Below are 22,837 nucleotides of genomic sequence, written 5' to 3' on the forward strand. Positions count from 1 at the left end.
ATATTGTGAACCATGTTAAAGGAACAATTTACATTGAAATATTTCTTCTACTGTATTGTAGTTAAGTACGTAAAACTTGTACATCTAAAAAACTTTGGGATATTCAATTAAGTCAGATCTAAGTTTTCTGAAACAGTCGCCAATGCTATTGCAGAAGTGTCTTTTAAAAAAACAAAAAACAAAAAAAACCCCAGTATTCCATATATACATAGTCAATTTGTTTCACATTTGTAAATCCTGATTATCAAATATGGCAGCAACATACTTTTTTTTTTTTTTTTTAAAGCATTAGGGCCTCATATTATTTAAAGTAGTTTCTACCCATTTTCAAAGTAAATTTTGTCTTCTGGCTTCCCAAAAAAGCTAGATAAAAAAAGAGAGAGTGTTATAAGTTCTGCAAGAAAACTTTCAGGAACATTATTAGAAAACCCACCTTACTCATCTACACACTAGTAGCATGTAAGAAACTTGCCCTGGCAATAAGCCATAAATCTGTACAGAATGTAAGCTTTTTGGTTGTTTTTAATTTTCTGGTTCTTATGGTTACAAAGATACCTTCTCTAAACATGAACTGGTGTAGTGAGGTTTTCTGGCGTCTGCATTAAAACAACTCAAATGCCTATGCTGACAGCTGCAGCAGCATGAAATTAATGGAACTCTGGTCAGTTTTACTGCCATTTGGAAAAGCTACTTAGTTCTTTTCATGTCAAGTTCCTTATACTACAAGAAGATATTAGTTTTCTAGGTCACCCTGTCCAAATTTATTATGCAACATGAAATGGTCTTCAGATCTAGTCAACACAGGACAACAAAAAAAGCCTTTAGTGCATACAGAGAAAAACAGAATTTGTGAATTCAAGAGAGACAAGGTGGGGGATGTAATTATCTTTTACTGGACCAACTTCTATCGGTGAGCAAGATTAGCTTTCGAGCTTACAGAGTTCTTTTTTAGGACTAGGAAATGTACTCAGATCATCAAGTTAAATAAAAGGTGGAGAAAACTGTTTAGCATAAGTGGTTAATACATTTCAAGGAACTGTTCGAGATGAAGTGACCAGTTAACATGTCGGGGGGGGGGGAGGGAGAGAGAAAGAGGGCGCAGGGGAGAGTGACATTTTGTGAATTCAAGTAATGCAATGAAGGGCTTATCTTCCTGTACAGCGCTACTGAGGCTCAGCTACACTGGTGCAGCTATGCTGCTGTAGTGCTTTAGTGAAGACGCTCCTATGCCAACAAGACAATTTCTCTCTGAAGCTCTCCTGTCAACATAGCACTGTTACATGTGGGGTTAAGTCGGTATAACTACGTCATACTACGTGTGGATTTTTCACACCCTCCCCCCAAGCTATGCAGTTATTCCAATTAGTTTGTGTTCAGACCTGGCCTGAGATTAGTTTAAAAAGACAGCTACTGATTACGTTCAGGGTCAGAGGAGCAAGGGGAAATTAGATTTCTTGTTGTCCACTTCTTAAATCTGAAGTATAGTCATACAATTTAGGCAAAAACTATGGGCCTAATGCTGGAAGATGCTGAGTGCTCTCAATTGCCACTTGATAAGTGTCCTCAATTTCTATGGACTTCACAGGATCCCATCTAATTAGTTTCATCCATAATTTGAGCAGCTCTCATGACAAACATTTTCAAATTACACCTACTTATGACATAGTATCAAATATTGTTGTATGCAGTGTTGTAGCTGCATCGGTCCCAGGATAAGAGAGCGAGAAGGTGGGTGAGGTAGTATCTTTTATTGTTTCTCTCACCAACAGAAGTTAGTCCAATAAAATATTACCTCACCCACCTTGTCTCTATAGTTTCAGATAGTTATTTACAGAATCTATAGATTTGGAAAGTCACGTAAAAGTATACAGTTAATCTTGAATAAACTATAGTTCACCAAGATACATTTGCAGTGTCCTAACTTGACTTCTCATCACTCTAGGAAATTAAGTCACACCATCCCTACTGTCTTGAGTGTAGGGAAAAATTTTTTGGTCCCTGATTAGCCTACCCAATTTGCCAGGGATTTCCAAACTCCAGTGACATGTCTCAAAAGTAAATGGGATTATGGGGCTTTTATTTTAACAGACATCTCTCTTCCACTTATTGCAACCATGTATGGGTCCAGAGGATTCCTCCTTGATGGATGCCCTAAGACTTCATTAGGAATTAACAGGGAATACATGACACAGACCAAAACAACAGTTATTATCCATAGCTTAGTATAAGATGTCACTTCAAAAAATAATGTAATGTTTTGTGGACCACTTGCAGTCTTCATATCCTTTCTTGGTGGTGCACAAAAAAAATATTTTGAGAACCAAGCAATGGAGTGGAGGAGAGATTAGAACATTGGGTGGGGAATATAAATAATAAAGCCATCTCTCTCACACAAAAGAGTCTATAAAACAAAGGATGGAAAATGCTCAAATGTTACTGATCATTTTGTAAATGGTTTAGTCCAAAAAAACCCAAAAAAAACCAGGACTCTCCTGTGACAATAACTATTCTACTAGAAATTGGCAATGGCCATAAAGCTTATCAAAATGTTAATCTTTTCATGGACAAAAACAACCTAGATCCTGGTCTTGTCAGCACTTACTACCAGAAGTTGCACTATTGATTTCCAGCAGCAGAAGTACTATACTTGACAGTGTTTTCAGGTTCAGGCCTGTAATTTATGAAAAACTATGAAAAAAACCTCTCATTTCAACACTTGTCCAGTCCAGTAAGTTGTCTTTCAAAAAGTGTTAAACATAAATTTTAATATTCATTTTGGTTGCACTGTCAACCAAATATCCACATCCTCACAACGTGTTTTTTTTCCTAGTGTTCTCTATCTATTCATTTAAAACTGATTTTACTTGTATAGTTTATAAGGAAGTGTCATTCTCCCACTGTTCAAAACCTCCCCATTTTTCTTTTTGGCAGGTTCTCAGCTGTGCCTTCTGATGGGAGCTCTGCCATAATATTTCAAACAAGCTAACTGTCCCAAAATAGGATTGAAATCAAAGTGACAGTCTCGCAACCTCCACATGAATTCAGAGACAAGGATATTTCCTGTAACTGTATGTCCTACCGGTCTAAACACATTCGATTTACCTTACAATTTTTGTTCATTTTTTCCTTAATTTTAGCCTTTTAGAATTGCAGAGCATTTATTTACTGCAACTGAAGTCAAACACTAAGATGTGTCAGACATATCTAGAAAATGGAACAATATATGCGGAGTAACAATATATGGGGAGGAGGTGACCAGCCCTCTGTGGAGAAAGAGGTGGTTCAGGACTATTTAGAAAAGCTGGACGAGCACAAGTCCATGGGGCTGGATGCGCTGCAACCGAGAGTACTAAAGGAGTTGGCGGATGTGATTGCAGAGCCATTGGCTATTATCTTTGAAAACTCATGGCGATTGGGGGAAATCCCGGACGACTGGAAACAGGCTAATGTAGTGCCCATCTTTAAAAAAGGGAAGAAGGAGGATCCTGGGAACTACAGGCCAGTCAGCCTCACCTCAGTCCCCGGGAAAATCATGGAACAGGTCCTCAAGGAATCAATTCTGAAGCACTTAGAGGAGAAAGTGATCAGGAACAGTCATCAGGAAAAGTGATCAGGATTCACCAAGGGCAAGTCATGCCTGACTAATCTAATTGCCTTCTATGACGAGACAACTGGCTCTGTGGATGAGGGGAAAGCAGTGGACATGTTCCTTGACTTTAGCAAAGTTTTTGACATTGTCTTCCACAGTATTCTTGCCAGCAAGTTAAGGAAGTATGGGCTGGATGAATGGACTATAAGGTGGACAGAAAGTTGGCTAGATTGTCGGGCTCTACGGGTAGTGATCAATGGCTCCATGTCTAGTTGGCAGCCGGTATCAAGTGGAGTGCCCCAAGGGTCGGTCCTCGGGCCGGTTTTGTTCAATATCTTCATAAATGATCTGGAGGATGGCGTGGACTGCACCCTCAGCAAGTTTGCAGATGACACTAAACTGGGAGGAGAGGTAGATATGTTGGAGGGTAAGGATAGGATACAGAGGGCGCTAGACAAATTAGAGGATTGGGCCAAAAGAAATCTGATGGAGGTTCAACAAGGACAAGTGCAGAGTCCTGCACTTAGGATGGAAGAATCCCATTCACCGTTACAGACTAGGGACCAAATGGCTTGGCAGCAGTTCTGCAGAAAAGGACCTAGGAGTTACAGTGGACGAGAAGCTGGATATGAGTCAACAGTGTGCCCTTGTTGCCAAGAAGGCCAATGGCATTTTGGGATGTATAAGTAGGGGCACTGCCAGATCGAGGGACGTGATCATTGCCCTCTATTCGACATTAGTGAGGCCTCATCTGGAGTACTGTGTCCAGTTTTGGGCCCCACACTACAAGAAGGATGTGGAAAAACTGGAGAGAGTCCAGCGGAGGGCAACAAAAATGGTTAGGGGACTGGAACACATGACTTATGAGGAGAGGCTGAGGGAACCGGGATTGTTTAGTCTGCGGAAGAGAAGAATGAGGGGGGATTTGATAGCTGCTTTCAACTACTTGAAAGGGGGTTCCAAGAGGATGGATCTAGACTGTTTTCAGTGGTAGCAGATGACAGAACAAGGAGTAGTGGTCTCAAGTTGCAGTGGGGGAGGTTCAGGTTGGATATTAGGAAAACCTTTTTCACTAGGAGCGTGGTGAAACACTGGAATGCATTACCTAGGGAGGTGGTGGAATCTCCTTCCTTAGAAGTTTTTAAGGTCAGGCTTGACAAAGCCCTGGCTGGGATGATTTAGTTGGGGATTGGTCCTGATTTGAGCAGGGGGTTGGACTAGATGACCTCCTGAGGTCCCTTCCAACCCTGATATTCTATGAAACTAAGACCAGGACTGAGGTATTAGCTTTGTAGTAACTCTTACTTTCTGATCATTTATTGTGTACAGACATGGAGACCAAAAAAAAAAAAAGGGTGGGGGGCGGGGGGGAGAGACAGTGTTGTAGGTTTTATTATGTATAAAATATATTTGGTGTTATGTATTTATACACATACATGAAAAAAGGACTTTCATAACTTATGTTCAATTTTCAAATTTTATTTCACAAAAGGAACAAAAATCCCCCCCCCACCCCAACTCCACTTGCACTTATGACAATTTTAATTACTTTTCTGCCCCAGGGCATCTTGTACTGGTCAAAAATGTCAAACATCCTTAGAATATCTTGTCTTTTTGCTATTTAGTTTATGTGGATAACTATGTTTACTACCAAGTTATGTCCCTTACCAGACGGAACCCACTGGAGTCATGCCAACTTGACAGGAGTGTCCCAGGACATTACTTCCCTGCACTGCCCCCTTAGGCAAAGGGTGGCATTTCAGGTGCTCCCTCCTCAGTTTTCCCTCTCAGCAACCCAGTAACTGAACCTCAAGGTCTCTTGACTCAGTAATACCCTCCCTGGGCTGGTTTATTATAAAACCTTGTGAAAATAGTCCATAACAAAAGTCGCAAATAAAAAGGTTCTTCTGGCTTTCAGGGTTTCCTCTGAAGCCCACCCTCTGAACTCTGTTCCCAATCCCCTCAGTTACCGTTCAGTCTGTCTCTCTGCTTACAGTAGGAGCCCCAGCCCTCTTCCTGGAGCTGGGAAATTCAACCACTTATTATCCCTCTCTTTAAACAAGAAATTCCCAGCTCTCCTGGATCTGGGTTGTAATTTAGGGCTCTGGAGGGCCTTAGCCAGTTCCTCTCTCAGCTGGCATTTTCCCTAATTAGCCCTCAGGCTCAGGGGATCAGTAGCTCATCTTCTACTACTGGTGTCTGCCTTGTTATGAGGTAGTAAAAGGCAGCATATATGCTACTCCCTATCTCCCAGCTAATTCCCAACTGGTTGATTGGGTGACGAGGGGAGCTTTGCCACTCCATCTTTGCAAGGGTCCTCCCCTAAGCCCCTTAAAGATACAGTGGCAGGATTTCCTCCCAAGCACCATTCATTCCCAGGATCTCTTCCTTTCTAGCCATATCCTCCTAAGGTCCTTATATTGAACCTTTCAAACCCTAAAAGGGCCATGCCTCTTGGTGAGGTTGGTTGACCTCTAGGGACTACTGCCTTTAAGGGGCAGGCTACTCTGTCACAGGCAGCATAGTTTCTCTTCCTTGTATATGTTTCCAGCAGTGGCTGCTATATGCTTAGCAGGAAGAACTTTACCATGGCTATGGTCCTAATGATGCAAGGAGTGATAACTTATGGAAGAGAGCCTTAAGTCCATACCTTTTATGACCAAGAATACCAAGCAGAGTAGACTCCCTCCAGTCGCTCTTCTTTACTACCTATTCTTAAGAGGCATGAATAAGGGTAAAAAAAAATATTTAATGGCTACCTATTCAGTGAGCACCATTCAACTTGGACTCTGAATGAGGCAGGGAGCCTTTAGAAAAAAATAGTATATAATCATATAATTAAAGTGTAACGCATATGCATAAGGAGGCCAATTTAAGGTGGTACAAGTAACTTTAATTCTGGCATTTCCTAACTTTTCAGTACTTGACTTGGCAATTTTAACATCAGTTTATTGTAGCTTTCTTTTTTAAATTATAAATTTCACAGGTTTTTGAAAAAGCAAACTGAAAAAACAAATGTCATCACGTAGAATCATTCTCACTGTCCATATGGGTCATCAGCAGTGTTGGAAACATTCGATCCAAATCACAGATCTCTACCATTTGAGCTAATGGAGTAACCAACAGAAGTAGTAGGCTGGTATACTCTATGTGGACCAGCCACTAGAGGAAGGATTGGCCACTTTTAGCCAGTCGGTTTTACATGTATTTGTTAGACAGCAGAGAACAAAGATACTCAGATATCACAAGTTCTATTTCTGGAAGGAAGTGTGTCTAGGAGTTACAGACCCTTCTGCCTTGATCTCCAGAGCTTGCTCCCTCTTTAATCTCTGCTCTGGCTTCAACCTGTTCCTGCTCCTCTGCATTTCAATCAGGCTGCTGCTTCTTCTTCCAAACTGCTGGTGCACCAGCAGGAGGAGAATTGAGACCACACGTGACAGAATCTCACTGCTCAATGCCAGTGGCCAGGACCATTGTGACCCCGATAATGCGGAGGAGCAACTGCTGGGAAAATCGTGCTCAACCCTGGAGCGGGGTATGCTCACTGTAGATGGAAACTTGGGAGAATTTAGCTACCAGCCTCTAACAAAGATCTACTGAAGATGTGAAAATGTTTTTCTAGAGGCTTACAACTGAGCCAAATTCTTGTGAGTTTTCACAAGAACAGCAAAAGGCACCTCTAACCCCAAGTTGATTCCCTTCTCCAGGATTTCAAGTCCCTCCACCAAGGAATGGAAACACTAAAGCTTCTCAATAGAACAAGTGTAAGAACGTTTGAATATTGGCAAAACAACATTTTTCCCTAACCTCTTTCTTGAAAATGGTTAAACTGTTTTCACTGATACTTTCCAAAATAAAATTCTGCCTAAGGCAGACACCCAGCATAGAATGTTTCAGCCTGAATGGTTAAAGTATGGCTAAGGTATAAGTAACTAAAAACAGGGTCTTACATTGGGGCTGCTCTTGGGTCCTCCCACCCCAGGCAGGTGAAGGGGTTCAGGCTCCCAAGGCCCCCTCCAGCTTCCAGCTTGACTGGGGGAGGGGAAGTGGAGGGGCAGCGGCACAGAAGGGGCGAGAGCACGGCTACAACATTGCAAGAGAAACTGTCATGACACATTGCAAAAACCCCAAACACGCAAAACTAAAATTAGCAGCTAGCTGAACAAATTCAACTCTAAATCAAACATCTTTACAATCTCATGAATTTACCATAAGTGGACACACAGAGAACCATGAAAAAAGTAGAATATTCCATAGAGAATCTCACTGCCCTCTCAAACTAGACTTCCACCTACAAACAGATAATTTTCCTTTTTACCTATGCTGAAAGAAGCCACAGTTCTACCAGTTATCAGGCTGGAACTACCAGAAGTAGTTGGGTTTTGTTTTTTAATTATTTGTATTACAATAGTATTTACAGGACTCAACTGTACAGAGAACAGTATAAGCACAGTAAGAGACAGTCTCTGCCTCTAAGGCTACATCTACACTTAAAACACTAGAACAGCACAGTAGAGGCCTGCGCGGATACAAAATTTGTATCCGCAATCCACAAAAATAATCCACGGATGCGGATACCTGCAGATGTTCAGCAGATATCCATGGGTTTGCAGGGCTCTATAGCACAGCTCATGATAGTGCTTCAGTTTAGACATTCACTATAACAAGGGGAGGGGTTCTTCCATTGCTGTAGTTAGTCCACCTCCCCGAGAGTCAGTAGCTAGGTCAACCAAAGAATTCTTCCATCGACTTAGCGCTGTCTACACTGGGGTTAGGTCAGCATAGCTACAAGCCTTAGGAGTGTGGATTTTTCACACCTGAGAGACATAGCAATGCCAACGTAAGTTTTCAGGGTAGACCAGCCCTAAACTTTAAACTGAATTAAGATGAAACGCAACAAGTGTTCGTAACGATCAGAAGGGACACAAGGAGAGGATAGGGGAAAGATTACAAGAATACACATTTATATTGACCAGATACATGCACAGAGAGATGGCTTTGGTTTGGCTACTTTTCAAAAATAAATATATTATGAACTTGGTGAAACCTTGTTATGGGTTGGGTTAAAGCTTCTGAGGTTGAGAAGTATGAACTCACCTCTTCAATTAACGTAACTGTAAATATAAGTCAAACCTAAACCAAAAGGGGTGTGTGAACCTGCCCAGGACCTTTTGGGATGAGTACTGTTTTGGGTAGGTGTGTGTGCGGGAGTGATAGAGAACACAGATACTAAGGCCACTCACAGACAAGAGCAGCAAGAAAAGGCAGGGGAAAACAAAAAGCCTAGTAGGACACAGGAGCCAGTAAGAACAGTGACACCATGGAAAAAGCTAGACAGAGAACTTTTGGGTCTGGGGTTGGCTAAAGAAACTGCTCCTTTTGTTCTTGGTTCCTTCTGGATTCAGAAACACAGGACTTTGTAAATAAACAGAACTGTATAAAAGAAATACCTGATTATCACCAGTTTCTACTTCCAACTGGAACATCCCCAAGGCCCCAAACTTTGACTAGCTGCTCGGGTCAAAAGGGGCAACAGCCTAACAAAGTCCATCAGTGATCTATCTAGTAATCATCAATTGTCAATTTGAGGGGGAATTTGAAAGACTGGCTATAAGGCTGTAAGGACTAGTTCTATCCTTAAGGCAGATATTCCATGCATTACCAAAGAATTTTGAAAGTATCACAAAAACAAACTTATTAATAAAAAGTACAAATGTTAAATATTAATTAAGACTATAAAGTGGTTCAAATATCAATATGATAAAGTCACTAAGTGGATAATTAGCAGACTGCTCTGGTTAGCATCTGTGAAGAATTTTCACACTGAGGAGTATAGGGGTTAGAGTGGAGAAGAGGACCGTTTGTTTAGAAAAATATTAATACAAAAGGCTACTTATATTGCTAATAATTCTCTGTCCCCTGTTGTAGGTGCATGTTTAAGTAAGCATTCTTTCAGCCTGAGACTGCAGTTAAGTCACAAGCAGGACATTACTTTGTTGCCACAAAAATAATTGGTAAATTCAGCATTATAACTCTATTGCTAGATCAAATGAGGAGATAACTGGCAAGGCAGGAAAAGCCTATGTGAAGCACCTCTCTTTTGATAAGTAGTTTCCATACACCATTTTTCCAAGGGAAACAACACACAACAGTTGTTAATGTATGTTAAAGAAATGGTGTCAAACATTTTAAAGTCTTTCTAAAAAAAATTTAGTTATGATACTATCACCTCCTTGGAAGGCTCAAAGTGAAATCTCTATTCAAATCAGTGTCTTCTCTTTTACAAGTTAGTTTTTTTTACCCCATTTCTAATTCCTTTTCCTTATATTATATTATAATTATCTTATTATAGAATCTGACCACTCATCTAGATTCTGGATATTCACGTTGATCAGTATGACAACGAACACGAGCATGCGCCATTCTGAAGGGCATATATGCTCTCCTCAAAGTACCGTAAGGAACAGAATGTAACCAGAATTGATAATCAGAGTAAATCTCAGTTGGCTTTGGGCCTTTACATTTTACAGTTATATTAGAGCACCTTTTTCAAATAGCCAACAAAATGAAAAAGCACTACACAAATGCTACATACGTCAGTGCAACTAATTCTTTAACTCTCCAGTGCTACCGAAGTACATCTGGAGATTCACATTTATAATTAAACTATTTTTCTCCCCCCATCCAGGTCGCTATCAGAGGCAAATCATTCCAAAATAAATAATTGGCCTGTGACAGGGAAGGGAAAAGAAGAGAAGCAGTGACACACACAGTGATTTGGCTGGACCTGAATGAACGTTTTGTAAATATATTAAGTAGATTTAGTTAAAGCTTGATCATGTTTCTGGATTAGTAAAACAATATTAGAAAATTAAAAGGAAGTCATTCTTACCATTTCACATGCAAGGCCCCACTGCTGAAAATACTTGGTTCAGATGCTAAACATCAGACACTTGTAGTTACATTGAGTTCAACAGAATTATTCAAATGTGTAAAGTTAGGCACATGCATAAATATTCACAGGTTCAGGACCCAATAAAATTACTGATCTTCTTGATTTAAAGATTAAGTGTTTATATTGCACTAACTTCAAGCAACGCACATAAAGGAAATAAGTCATCTAGTAAATGTATTTATTACTTTAGTTTTAAAGACTGATTATATAAACATATTGATATGTATATAAACACTCAGGGGTAGAGCCACAAAGGGCTTTTTGCCACTTTAGACACCTAAACCCAACACTGAGATCCGCCAAATCCTCTCAGCTGCCACCTAATTCTGGATGTGCCTAAGTTGCATGGTACCTAAACTTTTGCCAGTGAACAAAGCTGCCTAGGTCCCAATGCCACCAAGTGGCTTGGCACTCTAGTTCACACCTGAACTCCAGGGGAATTCCAATCTAGGCATTCCTCCATCTATCTCACTTGCAGGGGTCAATCTATAGGTGTTCTCAGAGTGTGCCTAACCCCACGGATTCATAGATTCATAGATATTTAGGTCAGAAGGGACCATTATGATCATCTAGTCTGACCTCCTGCACAACGCAGGCCACAGAATTTCACCCGCCACTCCTGCAAAAAACCTCACACCTATGTCTGTGCTATTGAAGTCCTCAAATCGTAATTTAAAGACTTCAAGGAGTAGAGAATCCTCCAGCCAGTGACCCATGCTACAGAGGAAGGCGAAAAACCTCCAAGGCCTCTTCCAATCTGCCCTGGAGGAAAATTCCTTCCCGACCCCAAATATGGCGATCAGCTAAACCCTGAGCATATGGGCAAGATTCATCAGCCAGATACTACAGAAAATTCTTTCCTGGGTAACTCGGATCCCACCCCATCTAATATCCCATCACAGGCCATTGGGCCTATTTACCAGGAATATTTAATTACCAAAACCATGTTATCCCATCATACCATCTCCTCTATAAACTTATCGAGTTTAATCTTAAAGCCAGATAGATCTTTTGCCTCCACTGCTTCCCTTGGAAGGCTATTCCAAAACTTCACTCCTCTGATGGTTAGAAACCTTCGTCTAATTTCTAGTCTAAATTTCCTGGTGGCCAGTTTATACCCATTTGTTCTTGTGTCCACATTGGTATTGAGCTTAAATAATTCCTCTCCCTCTCCGGTATTTATCCCTCTGATATATTTATAGACAGCAATCATATCTCCCCTCAACCTTCTTTTAGTTAGGCTAAACAAGCCAAGCTCCTTGAGTCTCCTTTCATAAGACAAGTTTTCCATTTCTCGGATCATCCTAGTAGCCCTTCTCTGTACCTGTTCCAGTTTGAATTCATCCTTCTTAAACATGGGAGATCAGAACTGCAAACAGTATTCCAGGTGGGGGTCTCACCAGTGTCTTGTATAACGGTACTAAAACCTCCTTATCCCTACTGGAAATACCTCTCCTGATGCATCCCAAGACCGCATTAGCTTTTTTCATAGCCAGATCACATTGGCAGCTCATAGTCATCCTATGATCAACCAATACTCCAAGGTCCTTCTCCTCCCCTGTTACTTCTAATTGATGCATCCCTAGCTTATAACTAAAATTCTTGTTATTAATTCCTAAATGCATGACCTTACACTTCTCACTATTAAATTTCATCCTATTACTATTACTCCAGTTTACAAGGTCATCCAGACCCCCCTGTAGGATATCCCTGTCCTTCTCTAAATTGGCAATACCTCCCAGCTTTGTATCATCCGCACACTCCCATTTATTAGCACACTCCCACTTTTTGTGCCAAGGTCAGTAATAAAAAGATTAAATAAGACTGGTCCCAAAACCGATCCCTGAGGAACTCCACTGGTAACCTCTCTCAAGCCTGACAGTTCACCTTTCAGTAGGACCTGTTGTAGTCTCCCCTTTAACCAATTCCTTATCCACCTTTCAATTTTCCTATTGATCCCCATCTTATCCAATTTAACGAATAATTCCCCACGTGGCACGGTATCAAACGCCTTACTAAAATCTAGGTAAATTAGATCCACTGCGTTTCCTTTGTCTAAAAAATCTGGATGGCCGAGACGGTGCTCCTCTTATACCCAAACAGCCCAGTGGTTAAGGACTCATCTGGGAGGTGGGAGCAAATACCTCCTCTGGCTGACACAAAACAGGAATCTGAACCCTAACTACTGGGCTGTGGGATATTTTGGGACAGGTCTCTCAGTCTCTCTTATTGAAACTCTTCCAATTGTACAAGGAAATATTAACTGAAGCAGTGGGACTGAAACATGGGTCTCCCACATACCAGGTGAATACCCAAACCACCAGGCTAGTGCAGAGGAGGCCAAACTTACTGACGCTCCAAGCCACATACGACAATCTTCAGAAGTTTGAGAGCTGGGGCGTGCCTGCCAGGGCTTCAGCCACACAGGAGGTGCCTACTGGGGCTTGGGGCTTCAGCCCTACTCCTACTGAAGCCCCGAGCCCCAGAAGGCACACCCTGCGGGGTTGAAGCCCCAAGAATCCCTCCCTAATTGGGAAAAAGCCAGAGGTGATACATGGGGGTGGGGGCACTTGACCACACACTACCTTCTCCCCTCCCCCCCACAATTTTTTCCAGGGTTTTCTGGCCCCACTCTGTCACATGGTGCCACCGGGCTCCCTCCCTGCAAGGCAACTGCTGGAGCTGACGAACTAGGAGCTGCGGCCACACGGAGAGGCAGTGGCAAACAGCTGGGAGCTGCAGGGAGAGCAGCTGCTTTTGTGGTTTCCTCTCCTTACAAAGCTAAAGCGGTGGCCCCTTCCTGCAGCTCCAGGCTCTTTGCCATTACCTGTCCATGTGGAGCTAACACCTGGGAGCCTCAGGGAGGGGCCACTTACAGTAAGAGGGTGGGAATGCCTGGGAGATGTGTGATTCATGCTGTTGGGGGGAGCGAACCTTTAAACTGTGCCCCCCCCCCCCGGCTCTCAGCAGGCACCAGTCATCTCTGGTAGAAGCCACTAGCCCCACCACAGGGCACAATCCCCGAGCTCCCCGCAATCTGGTAGGTGGAGAATGGGGAGGCACACTCAGGCCTGGTCTACAGTGGGGGAGGCGAAAGTGGGGGGGGGGGGAAATCGATCTACACAACTTCAGCTACGTTATTCACGTAGCTGAAGTTGACTCTGCCTGTGCCTCTTGCAGCGCTGGAGTACAGAAGTCGACGGGAGAGCACTCAGGGGGTCGATTTATCACGTCTAGACTAGACACGATAAATCGACCCCTGCTGGATCGATCGCTGCCTGCCAATCCGGCAAGTAGTATAGACATACCCTAACTGTAAAAAGGCTGCATGCAGCTCGCGAGCCACAGTTTGGCCACCCCTGCTATAGTGTATAAGGGGAAAAAACCACCACCTTCTTCATGGACTGACCCATCTGAGACCCCTAGCACAGGGGAGTGTTTACAGCTGTGAATCCCAATGAAGGGAGGTACCTCCCTGCAGCCCAGAATGAGGCACCTAAGCTCCTCACTTCTACATATTCTATTGGCTATCCTAGGTGGCTCCCAGCTCAGCTGCCCGACTCCTAGGAAGCTCATTCTCAAGCACCTAACTCTCCCCAAGCATTGTATAGTGAGTCTGAACACCTGACTTGGGTCTGTGGATTACGTTATGTGGCTGGGCATTTATGGCTATATCTACATTTAAACTGCTACACCGGTACAGCTACAGTGCTGCAATTGGGCCACTGTAATACTGCAGTGTAAGCACTTACTACAGCGAGGGGAACTACTACTACTACTCCCGTCACTGTAGTTAATCCACCTCCCCAAGAGGTGGCATCTAGGTTAAGGAAATATTCCAATCAACCCAGCAATGTTTACACGGGGTGGGGGTGGCTTAGCTAATCTTAGCTACATCGTTCAGGTTTGTGGATTTTTCATAGCCCTGAGCAACGCAGCTGAGTCCAGCCTCTCTTTTTAGTGCAGATCTGGCCTAAAAATTAAGTGTTACAATGCCTAAGTCCCTTTGTGGATCTAGACCTCAGTTTTATTGAGGTGTACTTATCCTCTACGCTTACTGTCTTATTATGTTTTAATCTAATTTCTCAGACCACTAAAAGAAATGCTATGGAACAAAGATCTCCCTGTTCACAGATTCAGCTCTCTCTAAATTGTATTTTCAAGATTTTTGATGTCTCAACATTTATGAAAGATAAAAGTATTTGAATCACTTCGTTTCAACATTTTTTTTCCCCCACAATGCAAATTAAAACATTTTCCCTCTTTTAACTGCATCTTCTTTCACTATTTAATTTATTAGGCTGGGTAATATGCATTCCTGCTATGGTTTAGTTTCACATAGCCTTCATGCTCAAAATATCCTCACAAATGTAATGCAATGTGTCATGTAACACAACCAGGAAAAAGGAACAGAACACATTTAGAGTAAGACCTTTATTCCCAGGAAGCAGAGTCTTGTTTTTCAAAATGAAGCTTGGCAAGCAGGCAAGACAGAAAACCCAGAAGAGAAAAAAACCTGTCAGACTTCTCGATGTTTACTATTAGGTTAATTATTTTTAATATACAATACACCACATGCTGATTTTGAAGAGACCAGAGTGGCTCTACCCTAGTTCATCATTTCTGGAACTAACAGGTATTTAGAGGCAGCGATTTTGCTTTTTCCCCCAGGTTAGTGGATGTTAAACACATTTCAGTCTCCATCTAAATTAAAGCCTTAATATAGTCTTCATACTATAGCCAAAGATTCAAGTCTGTATACATATCCATAGGAGAAAATAAATTGAACAAGGTCTGCAGCTCTCTGTTAATTTAGAGAGTTGCTATATTGGATTTTACATCATTGATATCTTGTGGATTTTGCCAGAAGCTGGGAATGGGCGACAGGGGATGATCACTTGATGATTACCTGTTCTGTTCATTCCCTCTGGGGCACCTGGCATTGGCACTGTTGGAACACGGGATACTGGGCTAGACGGAGCTTTGATCTGACCTAGTAGGTCCATTCTTATGCTACAGGTCTTATTCACAGCCATAATAGAATTTACAGCTTGCAAAACGTGATTTCCCCCAAAAATCTCTCATGTTGGCAGACCCACTACACCTTTCTTCTATACTCCTTCCCAGTAAGCTGGGAAAAATTTGCCAAACACCTTTTCGCCAGAGATTAAAGGGTGTGAAGGAAAAGAGGAGACAGGGAAAGGAAGGCCATCAATAATGTCCAGGAACAATGTCTTAGAGACTCCTTACTCCCAGCTGTTGAGAAATGTAAGAATGCTGTTCCTGGACTCCTCTCAGACTACCTTTCATATCCTTTGGAAGAAGCAGCTCTCCCCCTCCCAACCCAACCACCATACAGAGCCTCATGGCTGTTAGACAGGGACTATCAATTGTGCCCCAATATCCTGACCAATGAAAAGGGGTGGTGGAATTTCCACTACCCTACCCCCGCATCCTTTATCTGTGTCAATCTGTAACATTTTCAAATGACCAAAATATAACACCTGTGTTTTGCTGAGTGTTCTTATAATTGACCAATTATAATATTTTTAACATTAAAAACATTTTACAGAAGGTTTTCTTATGGTGAGAATTAAATAAACTAGCGTTTTAAAAAGAACCCACACAGATCATCAACAGGATTTGAATCCTCTGCCTTCAGAGATCAGCACAGACCACTACCACTTCAACAGAAAAAATGTTTACTCCTGTAGTTAATCAGCCACTAGAAAGGCATGCCACACACATTTTGCCAGGGGGTTACACAACTATTCAATACCAAAATGTTTGGATCAAGATTTTTGAGTCCTGTTTCTGACTCCGGAAAGGGAGTGCTGCCTAGTGTGTACATAACACTGCCACTCTTCCCAGTGGAGTGGGAAAGTCAGCTGAATTCATCCAAAATTCCTGAAAAATCCAGTACACTTGAGAGATCTATCCTTCACTTAGGGCCTGGTTTTGTGGTCCTCACCACAGAAACTCCAGTGCTACTACTCATAGCTTACCTAAGCAACAGAATGCAAGCAACATGATTCTTGACAGTTCCTCTACCTCCAGGAGCTTCTATGTAACACCAGTGAAACTTACCACAGTATTGTTAATTTCAACCTGTTGCTGCTAAAGCAAAGAGTAGTTATGCTGGAACAGCCTACAGCATTAGGAAAACAGTGCTGAATTGGTTCACATTTGGAAGTTTTGCTTTTCAAATTAAAACTTCAGTTCTACAGAAATTGTAGATATTCCCTCATCCATACATAATACTAAGTGAGCAAAAAGGTTTTTCAAGTCTTATTTGTCATTTTTTCCCTCATTTATACTTTATTTTAAAATATTTTATTTAGGTCACACAGTCCCTTACTTTCTAAACAAGTTCCTTTGTGACTATTTGAACTCTTGCCTCTACTCTCCGTAAGAATCTGTAGAAACTGTAGAAGAGGATTCTGGAAAATGGTGGGAAGAAGTGAAAGCTGAATACATCTTGAACCAAGATGATTCAATGCTCAGATAATTTCAATTTTGGAGTTATAGGCCATCTTCCATAGTACAGCACTGTCATGCATTTTAAACTTTTTCCTCTCACCCATTGCCATCACCACCTATGAGGCACGGTTATCATTTTCTCTTATCTTGACTCAGCTGAAATCCTCACGTCTTAATCACTTACTATCTTTACTACTGCACTTCATCATATGCTCTTCCCAAATCTCTACTTTCTAAGCTTCAGTAGTCCAGAATGCTGTTGCTAGACTACTCATACATTCCAGTGAAATCCATCATTTTTAACTGCTTCTGTATCCATCTTTACATTGCAACTTTTTGCCATCCTGATTTGTGGAGCTCTAAGAACCTATCCTATAACCCACCCTATCTTCCCCAGTCCTAAAATACTCTTCTCTAACAAGTGCATAGTCATTTTTCTAGATGTGAGGGCCTAGGGGTAAATGGACAATCATGCATGGTACATTATAACTCACAATTATATATTTAAGTTATTTAAATATTTAAATGCCCCCCACCTTCCTGTTATGAAGAAAATATCTGAAAGATAGCCTCTGGTGCTCCTTATAACAGCAGCTTTCTAGAGATACCCCATTTAATGAAGATATAATATTTAGTAGTCTTATGCTACATCTACACTACAGCCAGGATCAACGCTCTGAGATCGATTCACCAGCGATCGATTTAGCGGGTCTAGTGAAGTCCCACTAAATTGACCATCGATCACTCTCCCATCAACTCCTGTACTCCACCCGAACAAGAAGCACAAGGGGAGTCGATGGGAGAGCGTCTACAATTGGCATCGCGTAGTGTGGACCCCGCAGTAAGTAGATCTAAGCATGTAGCTCACGAAAGCTTATGCTCTAATAAATTGGTTAGTCTCTAAGGTGCCACAAGTCCTCCTTTTCTTTTTGACTTCAGCTATGTTATTCATGTAGCTGACATTGCGTAACTTAGATTGATCTCCCCCCGCCCCCCCGTAGTAGATCTCCCCCCGTAGACAAGGCCCTCATAGGTACACTCCCTTAAACATCTCCCTCCTGTGAGCAGAGACAAGTAAACATTAACATAAACACAGTAGTTGTAAGAAGAGCAACAGGGACGTCTATAGTAACTGGTTTCTTTGTCCGTAAAAAGCAGCAACCTGGACTTTTCTTTCCCTCCCTCCCACTGTGAGGCCTCTCAACATCAAGCTGACCCTTTCTTATATAATCAGAGGAGAAGGAACTGAAGATGTGCCTGACCAGATTCTCTCTTCCCCCCAGCCCTACTCAGAATAAGGAATTTCAGGAAGCTAAAAAATTCTGTGGACTCATCTACACAGCATGGCATTGAGCATTAGAGGGGTGTGAATTTTAAAGCTCACCAACAGTTTGGTCAAAAACTGGCCCATGTAGACCCTTTCGTTGCACACTAAAAATTCCCTAATGCATGTTAATGTAATACTGTTTCAACAACAGACATTGAACAGTGTAGACAGCAGAGAGCGGAGTCTCCATTTGATGTCATCACCAATGGGTAGAGTATTTCCAAAGAGCAAGAAAAGGCAGGGCATACTCCATAAAAATACACTATACATGTATACACAGATTTAAAAAAAAAAATTTAATAGCCTTCACTGGGCAATAACAAGAGTCATGCAAGAATTGAATAAAGTGAAGAAGAGAAGAAATTAAAATGATAAGAGGAGCTGAGACCAGAGAGATAAAAAAAATGCTTGTAGGTAGGTGTCTGTATGATGGTTGTTTAAATAGAGCAAAGAACAAATTATATCTGCATACTGGTAAAAAAAGATATTAAGGATCAGTAAATTTGAGAACATTAACAGTCCACTGGCAGAGAGAAAAAAAGGGGTGGCCTAGATAGGTGCTTTTATGATACATCAGGCCTTTACGCAGCTGTGTGGTAATCACTCCTAGTAAATACTTGGAACAATATACAAGTCCGTGGTGACTCACGAGTGACTTTATGGCTTGGAAGTTATTCTTCTTGGAAGCAGAAGTAAGTTATTACATTCTGCCCACTGTGTATTGTAGCTTTCTTTATATTACTCCCTACATATTTTCATTTGTTCGTTGACTTAAAGACATGCTGTACATTTGCAGTGCTCTTGTATCCATGTTGGTCCCAGGATACGAGAGACAAGGTAGTGAGGTAATATCTTTTCGTGCCTCAACTTCTGTTGGCAGAACAGATAAGCAGAGGTGTTAATTCCCATTTCATTTGAAGTGGTTTCTTGCAACATGTGTTAAGTCATTATCCTTAACAATCTGTCCCACCTTATATTTAGCTGTGACACTCTGGTTACCTTCTCCAGATCTGAAGAAGAGCTCTGGAAAGCTTGAAAACTTGTTTCCTTCACGAACAGAAGTTGGTTCAATAAAAGATATTACGATGAAGTGGGCTGTAGCTCATGAAAGCTTATGCTCAAATAAATTGGTTAGTCTCTAAGGTGCCACAAGTACTCCTTTTCTTTTTGCGAATACAGACTAACACAGCTACTACTCTGAAACCTCACCCACATTCTTTCAGTCAGTGAAAGTGTCATTTAGGTGTTCATCTTTTTTTCTGCTAACAAATACTAAAGATATCATACCATAAACTATATACTAGAAAGGTATAAATTGTCAAATTATATGTCATGTTTGGGAAACTGTTAATAATAAATGAAGCCAGAAACAGGAATTAGAAGTACTATGTCATACACAGGCTTTGAGGGGAAATACCCTTGACATATCTCAGAATGTCCAAACACAGACCATCTTTCCAGGGTTAAAAATGTGTGGTAGTCTGCACTAACCAATACACCTTGTGAGTCAATACAACATTAGTATGTGCGCTGGTGATGCAATTAAAAAGCAGCAACATGCCCACAGTTAGAACAAGAGGTCCATGCAACTATGATCAAAGCAAAAAGGCAGAAGTCTTCACTTTGAACAATAGTGCCAGGACCATTGTAAACAGAAGCAAAAAAACATCTATTGTGATAACAGCACCACTGTTTACTGAAACTCTCTTTTTTGGCATGATCACACTCACACTGGTCCTTATTTTTTACCCTAATTTCCATTTCTTACTTACTGTAGCTAATAGATCAACTGAAGAATTGAAGAATCGGGGTGGAAATTTTAAAATACAGAAAAGACTTCCTCCATTTCCCTATTCTGATCTTAACAGTGCAGACCAGTGAATTTTATTCAATGCACAATATATTTGTTTTGCCAATATAAGTTTATCTATTTAAAAAAGTTATCACATGACCCACTACATTTTCAGCAAAAAGCCAATTAGCTTTTTACATACACACTTTAGCCAGGAGTATGACTCTATGTAGCAAAATCTTTTAACAACTGGGGTTTATAAATTAAAACTTGCTGATTTAGAATGAAATTTAGTAACTGGTTCTTTTTAAGTAGTGAACTAGCAGGTATGCTGGAAGATCAAACTGAAAAACTTTCAAAACTACATACAAACTATAAACATAACACTATAATTTAAACTTGTTGATAGCACTTTGAACAATTTACATTATCAAGTCAGATGAACATTTTTGGTCTCCTACCAAAAAAAAAAAGGTAACAACTAGATAGTCTCAGAAACTTTGCTACAAGAAAAATAGGATATTGATCTTACCTTTAACACTTTTTCTATTAACATCAGCACCTTTTTCAAGCAAATACTGAGCAATTTCTTTGTGTCCTTTGTAACATGAGATCATCAGGCATGTGTGCCCATGTCGGTTTGATACTTCCAAATCAGCTTTATGCTCCACAAGGTACTTTACTATTTCCAGGTGCCCATCAAAACAGGCTGCCCTAAGTGGGGTTGAATTTGTCAGTGTTGTGTTGTTGACAGATGCGCCATGATCTAACAGACATTGGACTACCTTCAAATGACCAGCAGCAGAAGCTGCCCATAATGGAGGAGCCCCCTCAATGGTCTCACCATCAAAATTCACCGAGCCACCAACTTCTATAGAAGCACAGCAATGCTCCAGCAAGTATTCCACCATATCAAGGTGTCCATAACGGGCTGCCATCAAAAGTGGTGTAGCACCACTAGTTTTTTCAGACATCAGCAAGGCCACCTCTTCTTTGGTTTTGTTTGCCAGTAACTTTGCAAGGAGCCGCAGTTTGCCATCACGAGCTGCATTGAACACTGCTGTCTTTAGATCCATTTAGTCTGTGCCGCTTTTATCCTTCAGTGTCACAGATAATGGGATTACTGGAACTACAGAGTCCAAACTGAAGACCCACACGCTTTTCTTAGATCTGTGTTATCTCTGTGAACAAACATGAAGACTCTGATCTTAGGTCCTAACAATTCCGAGCACAGACTGTGTTCAACAATCTGAAAGAGAAAAGAAAATTGAAATGGTTGGGTTTTTTTTTAAAAACATCTTTAATATATTAAATCAGTGGGTTTCAACCCCGGGGGGGGGGGGGGAGGAAAGGGAGGGTCCCGTGGACTATGACTAAGGGGGCCGAGAAAAGAGGTCGAACAATGATTTCCAATCCGTGCTCCGCAGGCCCCTGGGGGTCCCCAGCTCAAAGGGGCCCATGCCTCCATTCGAATTTTTTTAGTAACCCGCAAATGAAAAAAGCTTGAAAACCACCGCACTAAATGACCTCCCACTGCTTGTGCTGTACACTGCATCAATTCTCCCGAGAGGAAAGGAAGTGCCACCTTCGGGGGCTTCCCCGGGCTTTGGGGAGCGCCCCCTCTCGGGAGGCTGGCGGGAGTGAGCGCCGATCCTCCCCCTGTCTCATTCACACGGGTGGCAGAAACCCCCCCCCCCCGTCTGCGCCGGCTGTATAAGGAGCCGCGGCAGCTCCACCAACTTCTGCCGGACCCAGCCCGGGCAAGGAGCCGCCGACCTCTCTCTCTGGCCTGGCTCCTCCGCCAAGCAGCCCCCGGACCGAGCCGATGCACCCGGCTCGCCGCCCGCGGGGGCACTGCTGGGACCAGGCAAGGGGAACGAGACCGACCTTGGTTCCGCACCCGCCCGGGGGAGGTAGTCCCGCCGCCCCCCGTCCTGGCCCCGCGTCGCCCCTTCCCACACGGGTTCCCAGCCCCGCGCCAGCCCCCCGGACCTGCCTCCCTGTCGGCTGGGGGCCGGGGACCCCGCACCGCCGCCCGCCCAGAGCAGGCTCCGAGCTACCTTCCCCAGGCGCGGACGCCCCGCCGGCTCCCTCTCCCCGGAGCCGCCTTCACCAGGAAGCCTCCGCCGCGCTCCGCACCCCATCCAGCTCCTCCATGACAGGCGAATCCCCACAGCAACGAGCCTCGGCGAGCGCCCAGCCCAGCGCCCAGGCGCAGCCGAACAAGCTGTCTCATGTCCTCTCTCAGGAGCCCCAATAGGGAAGGGGCCACCGCCCAGCCAGCCACTAAGAGCGGCGGCCTGCCGCGTGGGGGGCGGGGCTTAGCCTGGCTCAAGCTAGGCTGAGAGCGCGCAGAGAGGAGGGGGGAGTTGCTTCGCTGTGGGAGGCGGGTGCTTAGGGTTAGGGCTAATGGGCGTTCAGTGGAGCCGCGTGTGCTCCCTCCCTCGCTGGAATACAGACGCCGACCTGTGGTAGCAGAGGTGCGAGAGCCAGGGACGCGGGGGCTGCAGCACCCCCCGCTTGAAGTGGTGACCATCATACGCAGGGTTTACAGTTTGAGTCAATGGCTCGCAGCACCCCGACGATGCAAATTGTTCCAGCACCCGTGTGGTGAGGACGAGAGGGGTCTGGCAAGGCCATGCTCCATCCTAAGCCAGTCACTGCACCTCTCTGCCTCGGTTTCCCCCTTCTGAA

General features: G+C 42.9%; 1 protein-coding gene across 1 annotated transcript in view; it reads right to left on the reverse strand.

The window, feature by feature from the left end:
• The window catches only part of FEM1C (fem-1 homolog C), a 28,363-nt gene extending 6,012 nt beyond the window's left edge, over window positions 1-22,351 (reverse strand). The window contains exons 1-2 of the mRNA XM_084627855.1: window positions 22,204-22,351; window positions 20,676-21,392 (exon numbers count right to left, since the gene is read on the reverse strand). Of these exons, the coding sequence (XP_084483981.1) occupies window positions 20,676-21,219 (544 nt within the window). The 5' untranslated portion in view covers window positions 21,220-21,392; window positions 22,204-22,351. The remainder of the gene's footprint in view (window positions 1-20,675; window positions 21,393-22,203) is intronic.
• Between the last annotated feature and the right edge of the window lie 486 nt (window positions 22,352-22,837).

This window comes from Lepidochelys olivacea (assembly GCF_965140295.1).
Source record: "Lepidochelys olivacea isolate rLepOli2 genome assembly, chromosome: 5".
Taxonomy (NCBI): domain Eukaryota; kingdom Metazoa; phylum Chordata; order Testudines; family Cheloniidae; genus Lepidochelys; species Lepidochelys olivacea.